At 35.4% G+C, this 25,015-nt stretch overlaps 1 protein-coding gene across 3 annotated transcripts in view; it reads right to left on the bottom strand.

The window, feature by feature from the left end:
• ATM (ATM serine/threonine kinase) overlaps positions 1-25,015 on the bottom strand; it is a 166,829-nt gene that overhangs the window by 81,744 nt on the left and 60,070 nt on the right. For all 3 annotated transcript variants that reach the window (XM_056794437.1, XM_056794435.1, XM_056794436.1), the window contains exons 21-31: positions 23,631-23,706; positions 23,354-23,484; positions 20,679-20,799; positions 17,593-17,769; positions 16,518-16,687; positions 13,991-14,237; positions 12,669-12,784; positions 9,357-9,483; positions 8,184-8,383; positions 7,029-7,203; positions 6,553-6,717 (exon numbers count right to left, since the gene is read on the bottom strand). In XM_056794437.1, coding sequence (XP_056650415.1) covers positions 6,553-6,717; positions 7,029-7,203; positions 8,184-8,383; positions 9,357-9,483; positions 12,669-12,784; positions 13,991-14,237; positions 16,518-16,687; positions 17,593-17,769; positions 20,679-20,799; positions 23,354-23,484; positions 23,631-23,706 — 1,705 coding nt within the window. The remainder of the gene's footprint in view (positions 1-6,552; positions 6,718-7,028; positions 7,204-8,183; positions 8,384-9,356; positions 9,484-12,668; positions 12,785-13,990; positions 14,238-16,517; positions 16,688-17,592; positions 17,770-20,678; positions 20,800-23,353; positions 23,485-23,630; positions 23,707-25,015) is intronic.

Raw genomic sequence — 25,015 nt, forward strand, 5'->3', positions numbered from 1 at the left:
AACCCTGTAGTCAAGCAGTTGCTTGTCATCGGTGTTTTTACTCCCACAGTTTATCCTCTGATTGTGGGTAGTATTTTTTTTAGATCCCTACAGATTGTTCAGGGAAATTGCATTGATACTAATGGAGAAGTCCATCACCTTCGATTGTACCACAATGTATCAGTCTCTGTGTACAATGTTTTCCTGGTTCTGCTCCTTTCGCTCTGCATCACTTCCTGGAGGTTGTTCCAGTCTCCATGGAATTCCTCTACTTTATTATTCCTTTTAGCACAATAGTATTCCATCACCAACATATACCACAATTTGTTCAGCCATTCCCCAATTGAAGGGCATCCCCTCGTTTTCCAATTTTTGGCCACCACAAAGAGCGCAGCTATGAATATTTTTGTACAAGTCTTTTTGTCCATAAAAGGGTAGACATTCTTTTATCGCCCTTTGGGCATAATTCCAAATTGCCCTCCAGAATGGTTGGATCAATTCACAACTCCACCAGCAATGAATTAATGTCCCCACTTTGCCACATCCCCTCCAGCATTCATTACTTTCCATAGCTGTCATGTTAGCCAATCTGCTAGGTGTGAGGTGAAACCTCAGAGTTGTTTTGATTTGCATCTCTCTGATTATAAGAGATGTAGAGCACTTTTTCATGTGCTTATTAATAGTTTTGATTTCTTTGGCTGAGAACTGCCTGTTCATGTCCCTTGCCCATTTGTCAATTGGAGAATGGCTTGATTTTTTGTACAATTGATTTAGTTCTTTATAAATTTGAGTAATTAAACCTTTGTCAGAGGTTTTTATGAAGATTGTTTCCAAATTTGTTGCTACCCTTCTGATTTTGGTTACATTGGTTTTGTTTGTAAAAAACTTTTTAATTTGATGTAATCCAGATTATTTATTTTGCATTTTGTAACTCTTTCTAATTCTTGCTTGGTTTTGAAGTATTTCCCTTCCCAAAGGTCTGACATGTATACTATTCTGTGTTCGCCTAATTTTCTTATAGTTTCCTTCTTTATGTTCAAGTCATTCACCCATTTTGAATTTATCTTGGTGTAGGGTGTGAGGTGTTGATCTAAGCCTAATCTTTCCCACACTGTCCTCCAATTTTCCCAGCAGTTTTTATGAAATAGTGGATTTTTGTTCCAAAAGCTGGGATCTTTGGGTTTGTCATATACTGTCTTGCTGAGGTTGCTTGCCCCCAGTCTATGCAACTGATCCTCCTTTCTGTCTCTTAGCCAGTACCAAATTGTTTTGATGACCGCTGCTTTGTAATATAGTCTGAGATCTGGGACTGCAAGACCCCCTTCCTTTGTATTTTTTTTTCATTATTTCACTGGATATCCTTGATCTTTTGTTCTTCCAAATGAACTTTGTTATGTTTTTTTTCTGAATCAGTAAAAAAAATTTTTGGAAGTTCCATGGGTATGGCACTAAATAGATAGATGAGTTTGGGTAGGATGGTCATTTTTATTATATTGGCTCGTCCTACCCATGAGCAGTTAATGTTCTACCAATTGTTCAAGTCTAGTTTTAGTGGTGTGGAAAGTGTTTTGTAGTTGTGTTCATATAGATCCTGTGTTTGTCTCGGGAGATAGATTCCTAAGTATTTTATTTTGTCTAGGGTAGTTTAGAATGGGATTTCTCTTTCTAGTTCTTGCTGCTGAGCTGTGTTGGAATTATATAGAAATGCTGATGACTTATGTGGGTTTATTTTGTATCCTGCAACTTTGCTAAAGTTGTTGATTATTTCGATTAGCTTTTTGGTTGAATCTCTAGGATTATTTAAGTAGACCATCATGTCATCTGCAAAGAGTGATAATTTGGTCTCCTCCTTGCCTATTTTAATGCCTTCAATTTCTTTTTCTTCTCTAATTGCTACTGCTAGTGTTTCTAATACAATGTCAAATAATAGAGGTGATAATGGGCATCCTTGTTTCACTCCTGATCTTACTGGGAATGGATTTAGTTTATCCCCATTGCAGATGATATTAGCTGATGGTTTTAGATATATACTGTTTATTATTTTTAGGAACGGCCCTTCTATTCCTATGCTTTCCAGTGTTTTTAATAGGAATGGGTGTTGTATTTTATCAAAGGCTTTTTCTGCATCTGTTGAAATAATCATGTGATTTTTGTTGGTTTGCTTGTTGATGTGGTCAATTATGTGGATAGTTTTCCTAATGTTGAACCAGCCCTGCATCCCTGGTATAAATCCTACTTGATCATGGTGGATGACCCTTCTAATCACTTGCTGGAGTCTTTTTGCTAGTATCCTATTTAAGATTTTTGCATCTATATTCATTAGGGAGATTGGTCTATAATTTTCTTTCTCTGTTTTTGGCCTGCCTGGTTTTGGAATCAGTACCATGCTTGTGTCATAAAAGGAGTTTGGTAGAACTCCCTCTTTGCTTATTATGTCAAATAGTTTGTATAGTATTGGGATTAACTGTTCTCTGAATGTTTGATAGAATTCACTGGTGAATCCATCAGGCCCTGGGGATTTTTTCTTAGGAAGTTCTTTGATGGCCTGTTGGATTTCTTATTCTGATATGGGATTATTTAAGAAAACTATTTCTTCTTCTGTTAGTCTAGGCAATTTATATTTTTGTAAATATTCATCCATATCACCTAGGTTGGTATATTTATTGCCATATAATTGGGCAAAGTAGTTTTTAATGATTGCCTTAATTTCCTCTTCATTGGAGGTGAGATCCCCCTTTTCATCCTTGATGCTGTTAATTTGCCTTTCTTCTTTCCTTTTTTTAATTAGATTAACCAGTACTTTGTCTATTTTGTCTGTTTTTTCAAAGTACCAGCTTCTAGTCTTGTTTATTAGCTTAATAGTTCTGTCACTTTCTATTTTATTAATTTCTCCCTTAATTTTTAGGATCTCTAGTATGGTTTTCTTCTGGGAGTTTTTAATTTGTTCATTCTCAAGTTTTTTGATTTGCATTTCCAATTCCTTGGTCTCTGTCCTCCCTAATTTGTTAATATATGCACTCAGGGATATGAATTTTCCTCTAAGTACTGCCTTGGCTGCATCCCATAAGGTTTGAAAGGATGTTTCGCCGTTGTCATTTTCTTCAACGAAATTGTTAATTGTTTCTATGATTTCTTCTCTAACTATCCGATTTTGGAGTATCATTAAAAATTAATTTCCAATTAATTTTTGATTTGGGTCTCCATGTACCCTTGCCGATCAATATTTTAATTACCTTGTGATCTGAAAAGGCTGCAGTTATTATTTCTGCTTTTCTGCATTTGAGTGCCATGTTTCTATGACCTAGTGTATGATCTATTTTTGTGAATGTGCCATGTGGTGCTGAAAAGAAGGTGTATTCTTTTTTGTCCCTATTTATTTTTCTCCATATGTCTATTAACTCTAATTTTTCTAAGATTTCATTCACCTCTTTTACCTCTTTCATGTTTATTTTTTGGTTTGATTTATCTAAATTTGATAGTGGTTGGTTCAAGTCTCCCACTAATATGGTTTTACTGTCTATTTCCTCCTTCAATTCTCCTAGGTTCTCTATTAAAAATTTGGATGCTATACCATTTGGTGCATACATGTTGATTAGTGATATTTCCTCATTGTCTATACTTCCTTTTAGCAGAATATATTTACCTTCCCTATCCCTTTTGATCAGGTCTATTTGTGCTTTGGCTTTGTCAGATATCATGATTGCAACTCCTGCCTTCTTTCTATCAGTTGAGGCCCAAAAGGTCTTACTCCAACCTTTAATTCTAACCTTGTGAGTGTCAACCCGTCTCATATGTGTTTCTTGAAGACAACATATGGTAGGGTTTTGGGTTCTAATCCACTCTGCTATTTGTCTATGTTTTATGGGTGAGTTCATCCCATTCACGTTCAAAGTTATGATTGTCATTTGTGGATTCGCTGGCATTTTGATATCTTCCCCTAGTTCTGACCTTTCTTCTTTAGCTTTCTCCTTTTGAACCAGTGATTTACTTTAGGTCAGTCCCCCTAGTCCCCTCCCTTGAGATGTTTCCCTTTCTAGCCCCTCCCTTTTTATACTCCCTTCCCCTCCCCCCTCTCCTTCCCTCCCTTTTTGTACTCCCTCCCCCCATCTCCTCCTTAATTTTCCTTTCTTTCTTGCCCTAATGGATAAGATAGAATTCAGGATCCCACTGGATCTAGATGTTCTTCCCTCTCAGATTTGATTTCACTGAGAGTAAGGTTTAAGTAATTCCACTTCGCGCTCTCTTCCTCTCCTTCTCATATGAGAGTTTTTCCCCTCCCCTTCCCATGTGTATCTTTATATGGGAAAGATTATCCTATTGATTCCCCCCCTATTTCTTGAAGTTATTCTTAGTATTATCGACGGTTCCCCCCTCCCTTTTCCTTTTTTGGTCCCCACTTTCCCAAAATCTTCTTAATGCCCCCAATCTTTCCCTATGCATGTTTCTTCTAACTACTCTTATGATGATACAATTTATGAGAGTTACACAAAACATTTTCCCCACATATTAATATATATAATTTGATGTAAATGTAGTCCTTATAGAAGAGAGTTTGACTTAAAGAAAAAGATAAGATTTATCTCCTTTTCCCTTTCTTTCATATTACCGTTTCATGTTTCTCTTGCTTTCTGTGCTTGGATATCGAACTTTCCACAGAGCTCTGGTCTTTTCTTAGCAAATGCTTGGGAATCTTCTATTTTGTTGAATGCCCATACTTTCCCCTGGAAGTATATAGTCAGTTTTGCTGGGTAGTTGATTCTTGGTTGGAGACCCAGCTCTCTTGCCTTTCTAAATATCGTGTTCCATGCTTTGCGGTCTCTTAGTGTGTTAGCCGCTAAGTCGTGTGTGATCCTTATGGGAGCCCCCTTATATCTGAAGCTCTTCTTCTTGGCTTCTTGTAGGATTTTCTCCTTTACTTGGAAGCTCTTGAATTTGGCAATTACATTCCTAGGCGTTGTCTTTTGGGGATTTAGTATAGAAGGTGTTCTATGAATCCTTTCTATTTCTATTTTGCCCCCTTGCTCCAGAACGTGGGGGCAATTTTCTTTTATAATCTCCTCTAGAATAATATCGAGTTTATTGTTTATCTCTGGTTTTTCTGGGAGACCGATAATTCGGAGATTTTCTCTTCTCCCTCTGTTTTCCAGGTCTGTGACCTTCTCAGTGAGATATTTTATGTTTTCTTCTAATTCATTAATTTTTTGGGTTTGCTTTATTGATTCTTGCTGTTTTATCATCTCGCTTTCTTCGAGGTGCTTAATTCTGGTCGTTAGGGACTGGTTTTGCTTTTCAGCCTTGTCTGCCCTTCTATTGGATGCTTCGAGTTCTTTTTCCAATTGAGCATTCTTATCTGTCAGACAGCTGATCTCTTTCTCCCATTTTTCTTTCCAGGTTTCCATCTTTTGGATAAGTTCCAGTTTGAGATCTTCCAGAGCTTGTTGATAGTTTCCATTTTGGGAGGCGTGTTCTGAATTTTTTTGGATTTCCTCCTCATTCTCCTCTTTTCCTTGGGTACTTCCACCATAAAAGTTTTCAATAGTCATTTTTTTCCCTTTCTTCCTGGAGGCTTGATTTTGGGCCATGTGAGCCATCCCTTTGGTGGTTTTATTCCCCTTTCCTTTTTGGTTTGGGATCTGGGTTATATGGGTGGTTTTTCTGTGAATTTAGGTTGCTTCAGACTATTTCTTCCCAGCCTCCAAGGTTTTTAGAGTGCTGGGTCCCTGATCACAGCCACACTGCCCAGGTGTTCAGCTCCGCCCAGATAATCAACGGGTGGTCCGCCCCTGGTGTTTAGCTCTGCGGAGATGTTCAGCGCAGCCCGCCCCAAGTACAGCTCCGCTGAAGCGCTGGATTCTCCAGTGAAACCGCCCTGAGACGTTTTTTCCTGGCAGTCCCCAGATCCCAAGGACCCTGGAGTGCCCCCCCCCCCCCCCGACAGAGACGTTCCTCACTCACTCTTTGTCCCGGTGAGCACTCAGGTAGCTCACTCTGGTTTAGTGGGGGAGGTGGGGTGGGAGAAGGGAGGCTCAGTTCACTTTTCTGTGCAAGCTTTTCCTCCTTATTATAGTGTGGAAATGTTCAAATCCCACGTACCTCTCGCCTCAGTGGAGTACTGGGAGTACTGGGGTGTCCTTCTGTTCCTCCAAAGGTGATTTTTATGCTCCTTTGATGTAGTCTATTTCGTTCGGTGCCGGGGAGAGGAAGCGTGTGGCGTCTAGATTGCAGCCATGATTACCCGGAAGTCCCCATTGACATATTCTTAAGATTCTACTCTTAATTTTCTGAATATTTGGATATTTTGCTCTTCTTAAGTCCATGGACATCTCTACTGTGCTCTTTATAAGATTATTGAGAGACATTCACTAAATCTCTCAATATGCAAGAATGTAGTCCATCTTAGACACACTCTGAGAGAATCAAAATGGTCAAATGATTTTTTTTAAAATATCTACTAGGTTATTCCATGTATCAACTTCTGGATATTTTTTTCCTATCCTTTCCAGTCAAAATATTAGGTAGGTCACCAATTTTCCACAACTCAGCAATAAAATAATGGATTAATTATCACTTTACCTCCAAGAGTGAAAAGGGTCCTTTACTGTATTTGATTTTCTGCTGACTGATTCGTAAATCCTTAAAGGCATCATGCTCAGGAAATGGATCTAAGAGTTTGATTGTGTGATACAGATTTTCATTGTCTTTGTTATCTATCACTAGGTATTTCAACAAATCCAAGACCTAAAAAGGAAGTAGGAAAAAAGTGAAAAGGAGAAAAATAATGGCTTTATTAGAATTAACAGAAGTGTAACAAACTGCCATTCTAATCAAGGAAGTCAAGTATATTAACTAACTGCTTTAAAAGTACACAACTAATATTGTATTTCTAAAAACCACTAAAGTACTAGAACACGTAAAATGAACAATTTCTTGCATATGTTTATATTTAAAACATTTTTTAATCCAAATCAAGGCACACATAAGACACATGATGGTTACTAACTTACTTTTCATTTTAAGAAAAAAAATTTTATGGTGGTCCAAAAAATTACCTTCTCCTGAATCTCCAACTGGTCACTTACTAAGGGTATAATTGTCCCCACAATAACATGAAGGTGGCTTTCCAAAGCATCCTTACAATAAGTTACTGCTGTCTGGCAAACCTGGCTTAACAGGTCACAGCAAAGTGAGAAGCTGCGCAATGAAACATCCATGAAGTGAGATGGCCTACCATGGGAAGAAAAAAAAATTGGATTTTAAGAGGATTTTCTTTCCTAATTCAAAAACCAAACACTTGTATTCATCTCTTCTAGTTTTTATATGGCTTAGCAGAGTAATCATTTTGTTTAAAAAATCACACATTTTAACATAAAATAAGAACTGAAATGAAAAAGCACAACAGACAATAAAAAATGTATTTTTAAGTGCAAATCTCTTAAAATTTTGGTCCCTCAGAACAACTTTCTAAGACTATAAATGACAAGATATTGCTTATCTGCATTAGTTAAGGGAGTTAACAAAATGTGTGTTCCTCACATGAAAGAATTTATAGGTCGGTCCCTCTCCCAAAAAATTTAGAAGCTATTCTACTTAGGTTTTTATATTTTATTTTGTTAAAAGGTAGAGATCATTTGATAGTAAAATAGAAGACTTCTATTTGCTGAATAATGTCAGTCTCAATTTCTCTTTCTGTAAAACTGAGTTGATACCTCTATTACTTATAGGGTTTGTTCTGAAGATCAAATAAGATAATCAATGTAAAGTATTTCACAAACCTTACAGCACTATATACATATCAGAGCATTACTCTTAAAATAACTTGTGGGCTCCTACATCTTAAGGTAGTTCTCTTTAAAGATATACTTGGAAAAAAGTGAACAGAGTGAGAGGTAAGAATATAAAAGTTATTATGATAACATCAGCTAAAATTTATGTAGCAATTACTATGTGCTGCCAGAAGCTAAGCTAATCATTTTACAATTATTAAATATGATTTCCACAATAATCCTGGGAAGTAGGTACAGTTGTTATCCCCATTTTACAGATGAGGAAACTGAAGCAAAACGAGGCATTGCTCAGAGTCACATAGCTGATAAGTCTTTGAGCCCAGATTTGATCTCTGGTCTTTCTGACTTCAGGTCCAACACTCTATGCACTTTGCCACTCAGTTGTCTATTAGAATACATTAATCAAAATAAAATATTTACCTATTATTGATATAGTGGATCAAGGTATAAATTACATCTCGAAGAACAAAAGCCCATGCTCCACCCAAGCCACTTTTTATTTCTCTCAGTAATAAACTAACAAAGACATGATATATTCTAAGAATTCTATTTTTTTTATATACATTTTTTGTTTCAGCTGCTTGTTCACATATGGCTAAAAGAATTTTCTGGAAGGAATCCTAAAAAAAAACAAAAACAAATAAAAACTAATGAAAACCTTTCTAAACACATTATAAGATACCACATTTGCAAAATAAACTATTTTTTATTCAAAAGTACATATATAACTTAGAAATATATATAGACCAAATGTGAAATACTTCCTTAGACTGTTTAGGAAAGCCAATTTTGAAAAGATATTTACTTTTTCTTTAATAAGCTACAATTTGGAGAAATTTTTCTTGTACCAAATTAAATATACTCCTATAAAGAAAAACCCAAAGTGAAATATATGCCATTCATCCCTAAGGAAAGGAGAATCTGATGGAAGATGAAAACCTTAAAGCAGAAAAAGAAAAGCTACCACCCTGAGCAGATCTCTACTATAAGTCCCTTTAAAGAAAACCTCATATCAGATCAATGTCAGCATTTACCATTGAGTGCCATTTATGCATCATTCCCAATCCCACTATTGTCTGCCTGGAGTAGTTTCCTTATAATTACAATAACTAAAAGGAATGTAACCTATAAACATTATACCTCAACTGTGAGACAGGGATGAATAAATAATAGTGTATTAAATACAAGGTTATAAAATTTTAATTTCAAGAAATTTTATACTTTCTACAGAAGACACTTATTTCCTCAAATGAACTTAATTCTCTATCTACCATCTTTAAATCACCCTTCATCTCTCTCCAGGATACATTGAAGTCTCATCTCCAAAGGACTTTCTCTATTCCTCTATCCTTCACATGTCACCTCCCTTTTACTTTAATGTGTCTTCTTCTCCCATTAAAATAGAAAGTCCTGAAGAGCAAGGACTGTCTTCCTGTTTATATTTGTACTAACAATGCTTAGTACCAGTAAGTGTTTAATAAAAGTTTGTTGACTAAGACATACTTTGAGGTAATAACATAGACAGAGAGTTCCTATTTCTAGTTGAAAGAAATCGATTTCTTCTTTATTATTTGATTAGTAATTTATACTTACTGGGCTTTTAGAAAGAATGTCTAAAATACTTTTACACTTGGTTTTATGACAATTGCTGATATAAGCCAACGTTGCTTTGATCACGTGTGATGGAAAGTGTGGAGGATTAGGGGCAGGATCAAGGTCTCTAAAAATTATAAGAAATAGTGTAAGTTAAGTACATTAACTGCCCAAAGAAAAACAATAGCAAAAAACAAGTAAAATAAAAGTAGACATTGAAAGTAGGAGTCAAATTTTGATTGAAAAATCACAGCTGATAAACAATGAAGGTTATTTCCTATAACAAATCAATAATTAGCCATTCAATCATTCTATTAAAGTGATTTCCTTAGGATAATATAAAGAATCAAGAGGCAATTGGATGGCTCAGTGGATAGAGCACCAGGCCTGAAAACAGGATGTCTTAGGTTCAAATCTAGGCTTAGATATTTTATAGCTGTGTGATACTGGGCAAGTCATTTAACTCTAATTGCCTAGCCCTTATCATTCTTCTGCCTTGGAGCTGATACTTCTTGTCAATTCTCAGACAGAAGTTAAGAGGTGAAAAAAAAAACAAAACAATTTCAGATCTACAATGGCATTTTGGTTACTAATTCAAATATAGAAATGTTTTACTAATATAGATTTCCAAAATACTGAAAAAAATTATGCATCTTAAGGCAAACAACCACTGTGTCATTTTAAAGTCAAGCCAATCAATCAACCATAAAGAATACAGAGTACAGAGTGTATGTATGCAAAAATCAATGAGACTAACATATCTATCTAGTTGGGACTTGGGAAATAGTTTTTAAAAAGGTGGAAAATACAAATTAGAGAGGGTCTTAAAAATTAGTCATTCAACAAATACTTATCAAGAAGTAAGGAGTTCAGCATGTAATAATACCTAATTTATTTTCTTAATTTCAAATTCCTTCATACAATGGATGGGTTCAAGTCAAAGTTCTATAAATGGCACAATAAAATGAATGCTTTCCTCAAGCACTTTAATACTGACAATTCCCATTTTCTGCCATCCCTACCAATTTTCTGGGTGTGAGATAAAAACTCAAAACTATTTTAATGTAGATTTCTTTCATGGTTAATGTTTTAGAGCATTCTTTCAAATGGCTAATGGTTTGTAATTCAATGTGGAATTATGCATAAGTTGACTAAAATATCTATACTCTTTCACCCAGAGATCCAATTGTTACACATATACCCCATAAAAATCTAAATAATCACAACAGCAATTTTTGTAGTAGCAAAGAAATGAAAGTAGGTGCCCAACTGTTTGGATGAATGGCTAAACAAAATGTAAGAAAATGTAGTGTGCCATAAACATTGACTGTAAAGAATTCAGAGATGTATAGGAATCTAGTTTTTTTGTTCAGTCATTTTTCCACTGATTCTTTGTGATGTGACCCTATTTGGAGTTTTCATGGCAAAGATACTGGACTGGTTTGTCACTTCTTTCTCCAGTTCTTAAGAGATGAGGAAAATGAAGCAAACAGAGTTAAGTGATTTGGCCAGGGTCATATAGCAAATCTCTGAGACTGGATTTGAGGTGTGGCACTATGCCCCCTAGCTGTCCAGGGGAAAAAGTTATAGTAAGTAAATGATCAATTTGCAGCCTATGTGGAATCGGTATATAAACTACAGCTTAAAAAGTCTTTATGTTTTTCACATAAAATTCTAGCTTCTGTCCTTGTTTTTTGCCCTAGTTTTTGCCCTGATAGCCCTTAGTGTCTGAAATGTCCTCCCTTTTCACTTTTACCACTCAGAATCTCAAATTTCCTTCAAAGATTAGCGTTAAGTATAATTTTCTTGATAAAAACTATGTGGATGATCATAGCTACTACTGCCATTCCTCCAAAATTATTTACTATTCATTTTATATATTTTTATATATAATTACTTAGGTACATTTTGTCATTTTGTATAATTGTAGGTGTTAAGTATGGTGGCACTGGGATAGGATGGTGATGAGAGGAATGAACAAAGGATAAATCCAAGAGATATTTCCAAGAAAGAAAGAACAAAGGAAATAGGGAGGTGGCTCAGTGGATTGAGAGCCAGGTCTGGAGATAAGAGGTTCTGGGTTCAAATCTGACCCATTCTTCTGCCTTGGAACCAAAACACTATATCAATTATAAGACAGAAGGTAAGGGTTAATAAAGGAAAAGGAAAAGGAAAAAGAAAAGCAAAAAAAAACAAGACAAGATCTCTAACAGATTAGATACAGGAGATGAAGGGAAGATTAAAGAATGACTCTAAAAAAAGAAACTAGAAGGATTATATTCATCACAGAAAATGGATTTAAGAAGAGAAATCAAACTGGGAAGAATAAATAATGGAAAATTCTTTAATCAGCTGGAGTAATAGGACTGGAACACATCAGATATTGAAGCAGAATGATAGAGATTTTGGAGTCATTAAATCCACTAAACGAGATTACCTTATTGAGGTGAAAAAGTGCATTAAGAAGAAAGATTATATGATAGCATAGAACAAGTACATCAAGTAGGAAGAAAAAGAGGAAACAGTAAACAAGTAAGAATAGTAAGGGAACTAGGAAAGTTTTTTTTTTTCTTCATATTTCATTTAAGGAGAGGTAAGTTTCAGGAAAAGGGAGATTCTTAACAATGTCAAATGTTGCTGAGACCTTGATGAAAATGAATTCTCATAAAACTCATTTAGAAAACCACTTGTAAGCTCAGAGACTCAGTTTCACTCTAATACTAGGGTTATAGTATTCAGGTTACTGAAAATCTTAAAGGGATAAAATGACTAAGGAATCATGTTGGAAACGGATATAGATTGTTAAGTTAAGACACTCAGAAAGAAAAGGAAGGCAAGAGGTTGAGAAGCAGCATTTTTAAAAGGCGGAAAAGTATTGTATTTTGTTTTTTTCCATATATTAGGAAAGAAATTCTGGTAAGGACTTAAAATCATATCTTATTTTGAACTACAGGTATCAATATTAAAAAGAACAATCATAGATTTGACAGATTATTCCATCTTGGAAAACAAGCATTTCTGAAAACACCAGTGACTGCCCCCAAATGACCATGGCTATTTGCAGTTGTGGTTATTTCTTTAAGTTTTAAAAGTTCATACCCTGGGGAGCAGCTGGGTAGCTCAGTGAATTGAGAGTCAGGCCTAGAGACAGGAGGTTCTGGGTTCAAATCTGACCTCAGACACTTCCCAGCTGTGTGACCCTGGGCAAGTCATTTAACTCCCATTGCCTAGCCCGTACCATTCTTCTGCCTTGAAACCACAGTATTGATTCCAAGATGGAAGGTAAGGGTTTAAAAAAAAAAAAGTTCATACCCTGAAAAGTTAGAGAGGTCAGTGCTTTCACCCACTTCATTATCTGCTGGCTCATGTAATGTCATCAACAATTCCACTATGATCTCTGCCAAATTACTGTTAAATAAGTGATCAATCTGCAAAGACAGAAATTAGACAATTGGTAACCACTGCCTTTCAAATGTTTGGCTTACCCATGAATGTTCTGGGGGAAAGCCAACTTATGTACAGAAAGTTTTCACTCCTCTGCTTCTTCTGTTTGGAGTTTACCATATCCTTTACCTAAAAACTACAGGGTTGACAGTAAGGAGGGGGGCTTATACACTTGAGGCTAATTATCTCTCTGGGACTTTGATAGTTTTATAGAAGTCTTCTGAGCCTTCCAAATTGTATCCCAAAGTGCTGGCACATCCTAGCACCTATAATGAGATGCCTAGAGTAGTAGAGACAGGAAAATAAGGGAAAATTTATGAGATTGCTTCTGTTCTATTATTAGAGAAGGAAGAAGAGGAGTCCTATTCAGAAGGGATCAGAATGGCAGGCGAATAGACTGTCAACCGTTGATGAAGATGCACTTGAGCAGGTCCTAAGTCCCATAATATCCTCTGTTGGCATGGAGCTCTTCATCTTTGCACCTCATCCCTTAAAACCAAGAGCCACTTAGTAGCTTCAAGTTATGGGAATGCCTGCCCATGTTGCCAAAAAGATTTGAAAAGTCCTCTATACCATTTCCTAATATCCCATAATAGATCATTTCCCCAGGAAAATATGGTTATATATTATAAGTTTTTATTTTTGTTTTTTGGAGGGGGGGAAAGGCAGAGAGAAGAAGCAATAGGGTTTGCTCCATGTTTTGAAAACAGATTAAACAAGTTTTTAAGTGCTGATCTCTAGACTTAACTACCACATAGTATTATTATACATAAAAATGTGTTCCAAATTCCAATTAAATAGCTTACAAACAAAATTCTGGATTCATAACTTGAAGACTGCCATTACAGTTAATACTTTAAAGTCTATAAAGGTTATCATATCTATCTTTCACCTTGACTCATTTTAAAACTTGACTCAGAAAATTACCTATCTTCCATAGAGTTGATTTCTAAAATATTACCATGTAAAACTTCAGTCCTAAAGCATATATTTTAAGACAAAAAATTTCTTTTTAATACACTATTTTATAAAAGTATTTATAAATGCTTATAAATACTTTTATAAAAGTATTAATGCTAAATGAATCACTACAACCTTGAAGTCGGAAATCTACTGATACTGTGATTAATAATGGATATAAAATATATGGTGTACATACATACATATAATTAAGAAATAGTTAATCATACCTGCTTCCCTAAGATATTTTCATCCTTAAGCATATCATAAACTTTAGTAGCAATATCTCTTCGTTCTGATATATCCATGTCCCCTGTACTCTCAAAAGCAAAATATGGAAGAATATTTACAAGAATCTTTGGAAAACAATCTGCCAGAAGGCTTTTCCAATCCTTCTGAATCTGGTCGGCAATAGACTTCACATCTTCAAATTGACTTCTGATTACCAAAAGTGGAATTAAAACCTTATAGCAAGACCTGTGGATAATGATAAATTTTAAATAATAATTTTTAAAAAATTACATCCTATAATGTTGCTCCCTCCCTCCCACCATCTCCAAGTCTAAATTTATGACACAATGATATACAAAACCCTTGGTAGAAAAGTTCCTTGTAATAACACAGAAAATCAACCTGTAAGAGCATTGCCTAGAAAACACTGGGAAATTAAATGAGCTGCCTATAGCCAAACACTGATTTTGTGTCAGATCGAGGACTTGAACTGAAGTCCTCCCATTTCCAAGACCAGTTCTCCAACCACATTTTATTATTGCATTTTCCTCCTTGTAAGTAGAAATAAATACAATTCCTTAGCAAGCTAGAGAAAAATACTTACAAACCCCCAAAATTACATTATTTACTTTTGTAATTTTTTTTTCACAATTATATTGAGAAGGAAGTATGGCACTGTGGTTGGAGAATCAAGAAGGACTGCCTTTATTTTGTATATGGTAAACAGATGATTGTAGGATTTGAGAAGACTGTTTACCACATACAAAATAAAGTGCTCTATGTACTCTTTAATCTAATGACACTAGACTCCTTATTGTTCCTCCATCTCCTGGCTCCAGGAACTTTCCGTTCCATGCCCAGAATGTTCTCCCTCCTCATCTCTGCCTGCTAGATCCCCTGACTTCAAGTCCCAGATAAAATTCCACCTTCTATAGGAAGTCTTTTTCCAATCCTTCTTAATTCTAATGCCTTTCCTCTATTGATTATTTCCTATTTATCATGCCTATATCTTGTTTATGCATTTGTTTTCATATTGTCTTCCCCATTAGACTGTGTTGTGGGTTCTCTGAGGGCAGGGAATGTCTCCTAACTTCCTTTATATCACTAGCTCTTACCATAATACCTAGATTATAGTAGGTGCGTAAAAAATATTTAATGACTGTCTTAAGGGATTTAAGGTGTAAGAAGACTGTAAAGATAGGAATAGGTATACATATGCTGTTTCTTCAGTAGAACGTAAACTCCTAATGGCAAGGGTTACTTCATTTTTGTCTTTTTATCTCCAAAGCATAGGACAGCCCTTGGCATAAAGAAGTTGTTAATAAATCCTTAAAGATGGACTTCTATAAGGTATTAAGTCTTCTATGAAGTCTTACTAATTTTCTTAATCCTGAACCATATTTTCAAATATACTTTCCACCTTCCTTTCCTTTTGCATTTAAAACACTGAATATCAATGTATATGTTTCACTAAGCTTAGAATATTCTAATGATTTCTTTTACAATTTCTTTACTTCTTTGTGTTCTACAATAGATGTTGCTCTCTTCCTGAATAACTTTTTGCTCATGTTCATCATAAGTAATAGAAGGCCATAAGACCAACTGGTCTATGAACTAATGCTTCTTCTTCTCTTTGAGTATATGAGGAAATAAATTCTGTCAGCTCCTTTATGTGACTCTTCAAGAAGATCCAATGAGCTATTCTTCCACCTACTTCTTTATGTCTACTGAATTAATTTATATTGAAATGGTTCAGTTATTATCATACTTCTTTGGTATATAATCTATTTTGTTTGGAAATGGAAATCTTATTTTGAGCATGAACAATTAATTTCTTATTTACAGACTATCTAAAAACTACAGGATTCTTAATAAGCTCTACTCCTTTTCTGGGAACAATTCTACCACTGTGACTATGTCACTTCTTTGCCTAACAGAGAAACCAAGAACTAATAAAGACAAATATAGGTACTCCAAGGAACTCAATAGACAACAGGGAACAAGCAATTATTCACAGCACCACCTAATTTTAAAAACAAAATTTTTAAACAGCAGCTTACATTTTATACTACACTAAAAAATTCCCAGGAAGTGTGATTTCATATAAGGATCAGCAGAGGATCTCCTTCTATTAATGCAGATCCATACTTCTCTGCAAGTTATACTGCCTTAGAGATTCCCCTGGGGCATTAAGAGGTTAAGTGATCTACCCAAGGTCATAAGGAGAGTCATGCAAAGTCAGGATATGGATAAAAGTCTTTTTTGATTCCAAGGCCAGCTCTCTATCCATGTGCCCCACTGCCTCTGAACTATACTTCACAATGTTTGTGAAATGCTTTCACAAATATTTTATTTTAATCTCAAATAAATATAAATATTATTTTTCTCATTTTATAGGTGAAGAAATAGAGATTCAAAAGAAATTTGTGATTTGCCTACTATCACAAAGTGTAAAGGTAGGATTTCTAGAGGTCTCCTGATTCAAAGACACATAGACACACATACATATATCATTTGTAAATCTACCTGTAGAAATCTGTAATATCTGTGTAATTCAGCAAAATAAAGGGAAAAGATGACAAGTTGTATCCAATATCTTGTAATTTCAACCATTCTAAAATCAGATAGTCTAGATGAGAAGTCATGAAGTCTTCCAAGTGTTTATACTCAAAAATGTCAGCGACTCTCTTCAAAACCTACATAAACCAAAAGAATACCCTAGTTAAAGAAAATATTCAAGTTATGCTACATGTAAGCCAAATCTCATTTAAATAACCATGAGAAACAGTTCAGAGAATTTGGTTATTTTGCACGAAAATAAGGGCACGGACATGATCCACACAGCATTGTTTGCACTAATGTGCTTTTTAATACCCTATTAATATAATATTCAAAAAACCTACCTTCAAGTTTCCCCAAATCCCTACTATAAAAAGGAAAGAGTAAAGGATCTAGAGTGGGAAAATCTGACTCAGATTCAAATTATGACTCTACTATCTATCTTTTAAGGCCTAAGTTTTTCTCATCCATGAAAAGAAAAGGCTATTTTGTTTTTTTTTTTTCCCAAGGAAGAATGGGGTACTGAAATCAAAGTTTTAAATACTATATTGTCTTTGTATTTATTTTTAAACTTTCATAATACACATTTTTATGGAGGATCTTCTCATCATCATAGTTTTATGGAACTGACTAACTACTATAGTATCATTTCATTTAATGACTTCTTTTTGATGAACTAAGTAGATAATATAAGATGGAGTATGTCTATATATAAGTAGAACCAAAATTTATGCTATATGATGACTATATTAACCAGAATACAGAAACAAAATATTCCATTTTAAAGAATTAAATCTCAGCACATTTTGAAAAATTTTTAAATTAACATAGCAGCTTTAAATGTTTATAGATGAATTAATATAATATTATATTAACATGAAAGCTATTAAAGGTTAAAACTGCACTAAAACCTTTGGGACACCCTTTATACCTGTTAAAATTATCTTTAAAATACTATTAAAAATTATTTCCAGAAATATTTAAAAGATTTAGCATTGGAGGTATACAACTGACCATTTTAAAATCTATTGTCATACTTTACCTTTTTTACAAGTTGGGGTTCTAATCCATTTTCTTTCACAGACTGGCACAAGGCAAACAAAGCCTGTTTTTCACATACAGGGCTACAGTATAAAATCGTGGATACTGTCATTAATAAAGCAGCTTTTCTATTATAAGTTTCATCCAGCAGCTCACCATCAATGACAGAACTCTGTGACTTCATGGAGAAAAAAAAAATTTTAATAAACTATGTCAAATGGATAGCAAATACTTGAACATTACAAATAAATAAATGAAGATAAAACTAAAGGTACTTCATAAAATCAGAAGAAGCTACTAAACAGCTGAGGAAATTGCAATGCTCTAATTCAGAGATGGCATTCTAGAAAAAGGATAAATAGTACACAGAGAATTTCAGAAATCAAAGAACTTAAGAACTTATCTCATTTTCTTCAATGAGAATTTATAATCCTCCCCCCAATTTTTTATGTTTTTAAAGCCTTTACCTTCTGTCTTAGAATCAGTCAACCAAGACAGAAAAGAAGTTATCCACTGAGCCATCCTTGTTACCCCAAAGAAATTACTACTAATAAGAACTTTTGGATAGAACTTTAGGAAGAAAAAAAATCTTTATGTTAGGATGAAGAGGATTTCAAGAAATGTTTTAAAAACCAGAAAGCCCCTAGGATATGCACAAGAGAAGTCAAAATTGATTATTCAATTGACTATCAATATGATACCTAGAGTTAAATATTACAATTGCTATAGCTATTGATTTAATAATAACACTTTACATTTCTATACCATGTTAGTTTCTCAATTGCTATTAGAAAATAAGATTATTATTCGTAGACACTTGATTAAATATTGAACCATATCTTCCAAAAAGTGATTGGATTTTAAATCTTACTGTGCCTTATAAAAAACAGGGTGTTCTCCATCACAGAAATATAAAAATATCAAGGATATTGTTTTGAAAAGTATAACAAGAGCCAGGCATTGGCCCACATTCTATCATAATATTTTCTCAAACCATCAGACCTGACATATACAAAGCAAACTCTTTTTAGCTCCCAATAAAACCTTAGCAAAATAATTTCTCCCAAGATAACTGGCATATGGTTGTTCTTACTACTTATGCCTGACTTCTCTATATAGTTTGTAAATTGTAAACTGTTGGACAGAAACTGCCTTTTCAATCATTATTGAATACAATTATTATGTGGAAGTATCCTAGAGGGATATAAAATGTTTTAACCCACCTAGGAAGTCCACAGGGTGTAACAATGATATTAGAATATCAGTATTGTTTTATTAGTTTAGGGATAAGAAGTAAAATGGCTTCTTGAGAAAAGAACTGGAATTTGAAGCAGAGCTGAGAGTGCATGTTAATTTCAACTGCTGACAGTTATAAGCATTTTTCTATGTCAATTACTCTCTCTGGCAGTTGGCAGAGACACACACTCTCAGAGACTCTGTCTCAGGGCTGGAGGAGGTAACATCTTTGCCTCTCTCTCTGTCTGAGGGAAACATCTGAAGGAGCTCAGAGTTTTCCTTTCCCAACTTGGGAAACACTACTGAATATCTATTGTGGTTTTATAGATTGTTTAATTCTGAAAAGACAAAAGAAAAACCTGGACTCAGAGTCCTAACTGGATTCTTGTTGAGACTCAACCAGCTAGCCTTTGCTACTTCATAATTTGAAGACAAAGTTAAAATTTATAAGGATAATAAGGGTTGTTTTTATTTAGATAGTATACATTTGAGTTAGTCAGATCAGGGAGGATTAGTGTAGCCTGTGAAACACAGGAGAAGCAGTTCCTTGTGGAACCTGAGAGTTTATCTAGGTGGATTTAGAATTCCTTAGAATTAAAATCCTTTGGGGGCAGCTGGGTAGCTCAGTGGATTTAGAGCCAAGCCTAGAGACGGTAGGTTCTAGGTTCAAATCTGACCTCAGACATTTCCCAGCTATGTGACCCTGGACAAGTCACTTGACCCCCATTGCCTAGCCCTTGCCTTCTGCTTTGGAGCCAATACACAGTATTGGCTTCAAGACGGAAGATAAGGGTTTAAAAAAAAAAAAGTATTAAAATCCTTTATTTAATTTTATATATTTCAATAAACATTTTATTTTTATAATATTAGTCTCCTTAGCATCCTTGCACCTGGCCCTGAAGGGAAATTCACATTTGAGCTTCACTTCATCACTGAGGATACTTTTTATTACATCTATCAAAAGTATAGTTTGAAACCTATATTGGAACAGTTTTTCTATCTATATTTATGTAGCTTGCCATTATTTTTTTTTAATTTTTACAAGGGCCAATTAAGCACCAAACCTTTTGGTTATCAAAGTTTATTTTAACAAGGGATAAGGGGAACTGGTAGGTATGACCCTGACACTCTTCAAGCTACCTCTACCTGGCTCCTAAGTCTCCTGCTTAAGGAGAGCCTTCTTTTCTACTTTAGGCCTTACTTACACCTCCTTATCCTATTTAAAACCTTTCCCAGACTTCTGACTTAACCCTAATCTTCCTACTAGTAATTAATAAAGAAAGAAAGGGAAAACCCCTGGATTTGGCTGCTGTACTAAGTAACTCAAAGTTATAGGTGGAAAGCTTTGAATTACCTTAGCCAATAGGAATCCTGGTAGATGGAGCACTGCCAGATGATGACTAGACTCAGGGAAATTAGTTTCCTCCAAAAAAACCCTCTACCTGGATGCAAAAGATTTTCTCCATGAAAATCCTGACTTTCCAGGGAGAATCTCTTAGAACAAAACTCCTCCTTTAACTTGGAATTGTAGCCAGAGACAAAACCCACTCCCAGCTCAGATAAAATCCAAGAAGGAAGTAACGGTCAGTTATTTTCAGTTTTAGACTCCCACAACTCCTTGATACCCAGAATCCTTTCCCAAGGCTTATCTGAAAATTCCCCTATTTCCCTAGAAAACCAGACCATCCCTAACTATATTCCTACACAATGACTTTAGGTGAAGGCCTGTGCCCTATGCTTCTGCTTACATTATTTACCCATGTACAAGTACAAAACAAGCATATTCTGTGCAAAACAATCAGGCAATAAACAAAAAATAGTTACTTGAGAGTACTTTAATTACATGATTACCATTTCTCTCATTCCTTCCTGGACTTTCAAATATGCATTTTCAAAAGCTTTTTGCTGGAGTTTCAAAGGAAGTCCTCTTGATAATCTCGGGATGGCAACTGGTTTTGAATTCTGAAATAATCTAGTTTTTTTAAAAAGATGAAGAAAAAAATTAGGTCACAACCAGTGTTCCAAAATCCTAACATATTTTGTCATTAAAAAAAGACACAGTAAAGGTATGCAAAGCTTATGTTTACATCAGAATTCTTCTTTATTTGTTTTTAAACCCTTACCTTCTGTCTTGAAGTCAATACTGTGTATTGTCTCCAAGGCAGAAGAGCAGTAAGGGCTAGGCAATGGGGGTCAAGGGACTTGCCCAGGGTCACACAGCTGGGAAGTGTCTGGGGCCAGATTTGAACCTAGGACCTCCTATCTATAGGTCTGGCTTTCAATCCACTGAGCTACCCAGCTACCCCCTGTGCAATTCTTCTTTAAAAGGACTATGGACTTTAAAAGGACTAAATTTTGATAATTTCTGGCAGAATTTCTATACCATGTTAATTACTGTAATCCTAGAGCTAAAATAGATATTAAGGAATATAGGCCTCTGTCTTTAGACAGGGTTGTGATTAAACCAGACAAAACAGATGATATATACTAGGTGAATATTGCCAACGATGCCTGTATCTTCCTGTGAAAAGCTGTTTTTATGTTTTAACAACCTTTTGGGAAATTTAATCTAAATCTCTACAAATGAAATTTAAGCTCACTATCCAGTTTTAACCAATGAAGAAAGCGACTTCATAGAGAAGTAGGTCTGTACCTTCTGAATGACAGCCCTTCCAAGAATGATTACTAGTCATAGTTTCTTTCATTTTTTTTTTTGTAACAACCCTTACCTTCCGCCTTGGAATCAATATTGTGTATTAGTTCCAAATCAGAAGAGTGGCAAGGGCTAGGCAATGGGCCTCAAATGACTTGTCCAGGGTCACACACCTAGGAAGTGTCTGAGGCCAGATTTGAACCCAGGAACTCCCGTTTCTAGGACTGGCTCTCAATCCACTGAACTACTACCCAGCTGCCCCGTAGTCATAGTTTCTTGGGACAAAATAATTTAAGCCCCTTTAGATTTTAACTTATTTTTACAAACCTTTAATAATTTTTATTATGATCTGAACACTCCAATTTCTCTATATCATTCTTAAAATGATACAAAATTAAAAGAACATTTCAAATTTACTAAGATAACCAAAGCCAACTATATAACAAAAAGATTTCTTCTTAGCTTTTAGTTCCTGTCTATTTCAATAACATACAAGCTTACAAGTCAATTACTCCAAGTTAATTATATTCAATTTGTAGTCTACATCATCACTAAAGTTCTTCATTTTTTGTTCTATATCTGAGATATCTATTCCACATAAGTACTTTAATATCATCCTTTTTTTTTAACCCTTACCTTCTGTCTTAGAATCAATACTAGGTATTGGTTCCAAGGCAGAAGAGTGGTAAGGGCTAGGCAATGGGGGTTAAGTGACTTGCCCAGGGTCACTCAACTAGGAAGTATCTGAGGCCACATTTGAACCCAGGGCCTCCCATCTTTGGGCCTGACTCTCAAACCCCTTATCATCCTGTTTTTGATGGTCATCTGTTACTTATTTTCCATGATTCTTAGCAATCCTAATTTACTCAGTACTACCTCTATATTTAATTATTGTAGTAATAAAGAAAAAATGTTTTAAGTTAGCACAGACATCTAGATTCTCACTCATACATAGCTTACTAGTAATCAGTCTGAACTACTAGATGGATACATTCGCCCTATCAACTTTACAAGGTGTTTTAAAAACATCATAAACCATGGCCACATAAGAGGGAAGGAGGGAGGGAGGGAGGGGAGGGGAGGGGAGGGGAGGGGAGGGGAGGGAGGGAGGGAGGGAGGGAGGGAGGGAGGGAGGGAGGGAGGGAGGAAGGGAGGAAGGGAGGAAGGGAGGAAGGGAGGAAGGGAGGAAGGGAGGAAGGAAGGAAGGAAGGAAGGAAGGAAGGAAGGAAGGAAGGAAGGAAGGAAGGAAGGAAGGAAGGAAGGAAGGAAGGAAGGAAGGAAGGAAGGAAGGAAGGAAGGAAGGAAGGAAGGAAGGAAGGAAGGAAGGAAGGAAGGAAGGAAGGAAGGAAGAAGGAAGGAAGGAAGGAAGGAAGGAAGGAAGGAAGGAAAAAAGCATTTACTAAATGCCTTCTGTGTACCCAGCACTCTGCTAAGCACTTTACAAATATTATTTCATTTAATCCTCACAACCATCCTGGGAGGAAGGAGATATTATTATACCTGTATTATAGTTGAGAAAACTGAAGCAAAGATTAAGTGACTTGCCCAACATCACACAACTAATAAGTATCTGAGGCCACATTTTATCCCAGGTCTCCCTGTCACCAGGCCTGGGGCTTTATTCACCATGCTGCCTAGATGCTAAGTAGTCATTTCTTTGTCAGAATTACATCTGAAAACATTTTTCACTAAGGGAAACTCTTTAATGCCTAGACAATAAGCAGAAAGTAATGATACAAACTATGATGATTATCAATGTCATCATGTATAAAAATACCCTTAATATATAGGGAAATTTAACTTTATTCTCACTCATACAACCAATCCTGAAGTGTCTTTATGAGTATGATACTACATGGAGAATTTACATCACCGGTTAATTGATTTTGCAGCAAGCATTCGAACTTGGTGATGGTTGTCAGCCAGAAACTGTGGGAGAACCTCAATCACAGGTAAGTCTTTGTCCATTACATTTAGAACGGCCCACTTCGAATAAGGATCAGCCTAAAGAAAATTAACAATTCCAGGTAACATACTTTAAAACAAAATCAAAACCACTAATTTTTTTTAGCAGTTGAAAAATTTGGATTTTTAAATGATCATGGTACACTGTCCTACTCTTAATCTCTTAGTAAAAAAGCAATGCTCACCTCAAGCAAGGCCTTGAAGCAGTTGACTAGTGCCATTCTCACAGGAGCCATACATTTGCCTTCCTTTGTCAAATGCCTGGGAAAAAATAAGAAACCAACAACAAAAAATATTGAAAATGCCAATATTTCAAATTGTTTCTCAAGCTTCCAGATTCGGTTCTCTAGACTGGCAAACCCCCAATTTTCCATACTTCTCCCAAAGCCTCCTTATGATTAATAAAAATCAAATGGTTAAGGCACTTAATATATACTCTGCTACAGAAAGTTTCTTTTCATAGTAGTAGACAGAAATTGAGTAGCATACTGAGCACTAAGATGGAGGAATAAGGGACATCCGGCTGGCCTAAGGGCACCAAATACACAAAAAAAGAAAATAAAGTACCTCAAAACAAGGGTAGGTAGGAGGAACATATCTCACTGGGATAAGAGAGGAGAGTAGTCCAATGAGTTCTGCATCAGGGGAAGCCAGTAGGGCACATACCAAGGGAAGCCTGCAGAGCACATATCAGGCTTTTCACATGGCCTATGACAACAAAAAAGTAGACAGGGAGGAGCCCATGACCAGCCCCAAAGCCTGAGTTAAGGGATCTCGCAATGGGGAAGAGCTCAACACCAGCCCTATAAATTACAATAGATAACAAGGAAACCAATAGCAACGAGAATAGAATCCAGCTGGGAAAAACTGATGCAAGTCTCCTTTCAAGAAGCCAGTACCTCTATTCCCTAGAAATGTATACCATAGGACCCAAAGACATTTCAGTCTGCTGCAAGGAACAGAGAAGTTTAAACTGCAAGCTGTCCCTCCACTCCAGGAGCAAAACAGAATCTCAATAGGTAGACAAGGTAATGAGGGACAAAAAATAGCTATAAAAATAATCAAAAGACAAAATTAAAAAAAAAAACTAGAAAGTTACTTTAGTGATAGGAAAAATCAAAATATAAGCTCAAAAGAGGACAATGGCAAAAAGAAAGCATGTGAAACCTCAAAGGAAAATTAAAAAAAGATATGATCCCCAAAAGAACTCTTGGAATGTTTTGAAAAGAAGTAAAAAATAATGATAATAAAAGAAATTATAGAAAGAGTCAACAACTTGGAAACTAAAATGGGCCAAAAGGAAATGGTAGCTCCATAAAAAATTAAAAAAAAAACACTGAAGGAAACAATTCCCTAAAGACCATATGGGGCCAAATGGAAAAAAAGAAGCACAAAAACTCAATAATTTCCTAAGAATTAGATTTGAGCAAATAGAAGTTAATGACTCCAAAAGACATCAGGAAAAAAATCAGACAAAATCTAAAGAATTAAAAAAATGGAAAAAAATCTGAAATACGTCACTGGAAAACCAACTGATCTGGAAAATTGATCGAGGAGATATAATCTAAGA

This window comes from Monodelphis domestica, chromosome 4, assembly GCF_027887165.1.
Source record: "Monodelphis domestica isolate mMonDom1 chromosome 4, mMonDom1.pri, whole genome shotgun sequence".
Lineage (NCBI taxonomy): Eukaryota > Metazoa > Chordata > Mammalia > Didelphimorphia > Didelphidae > Monodelphis > Monodelphis domestica.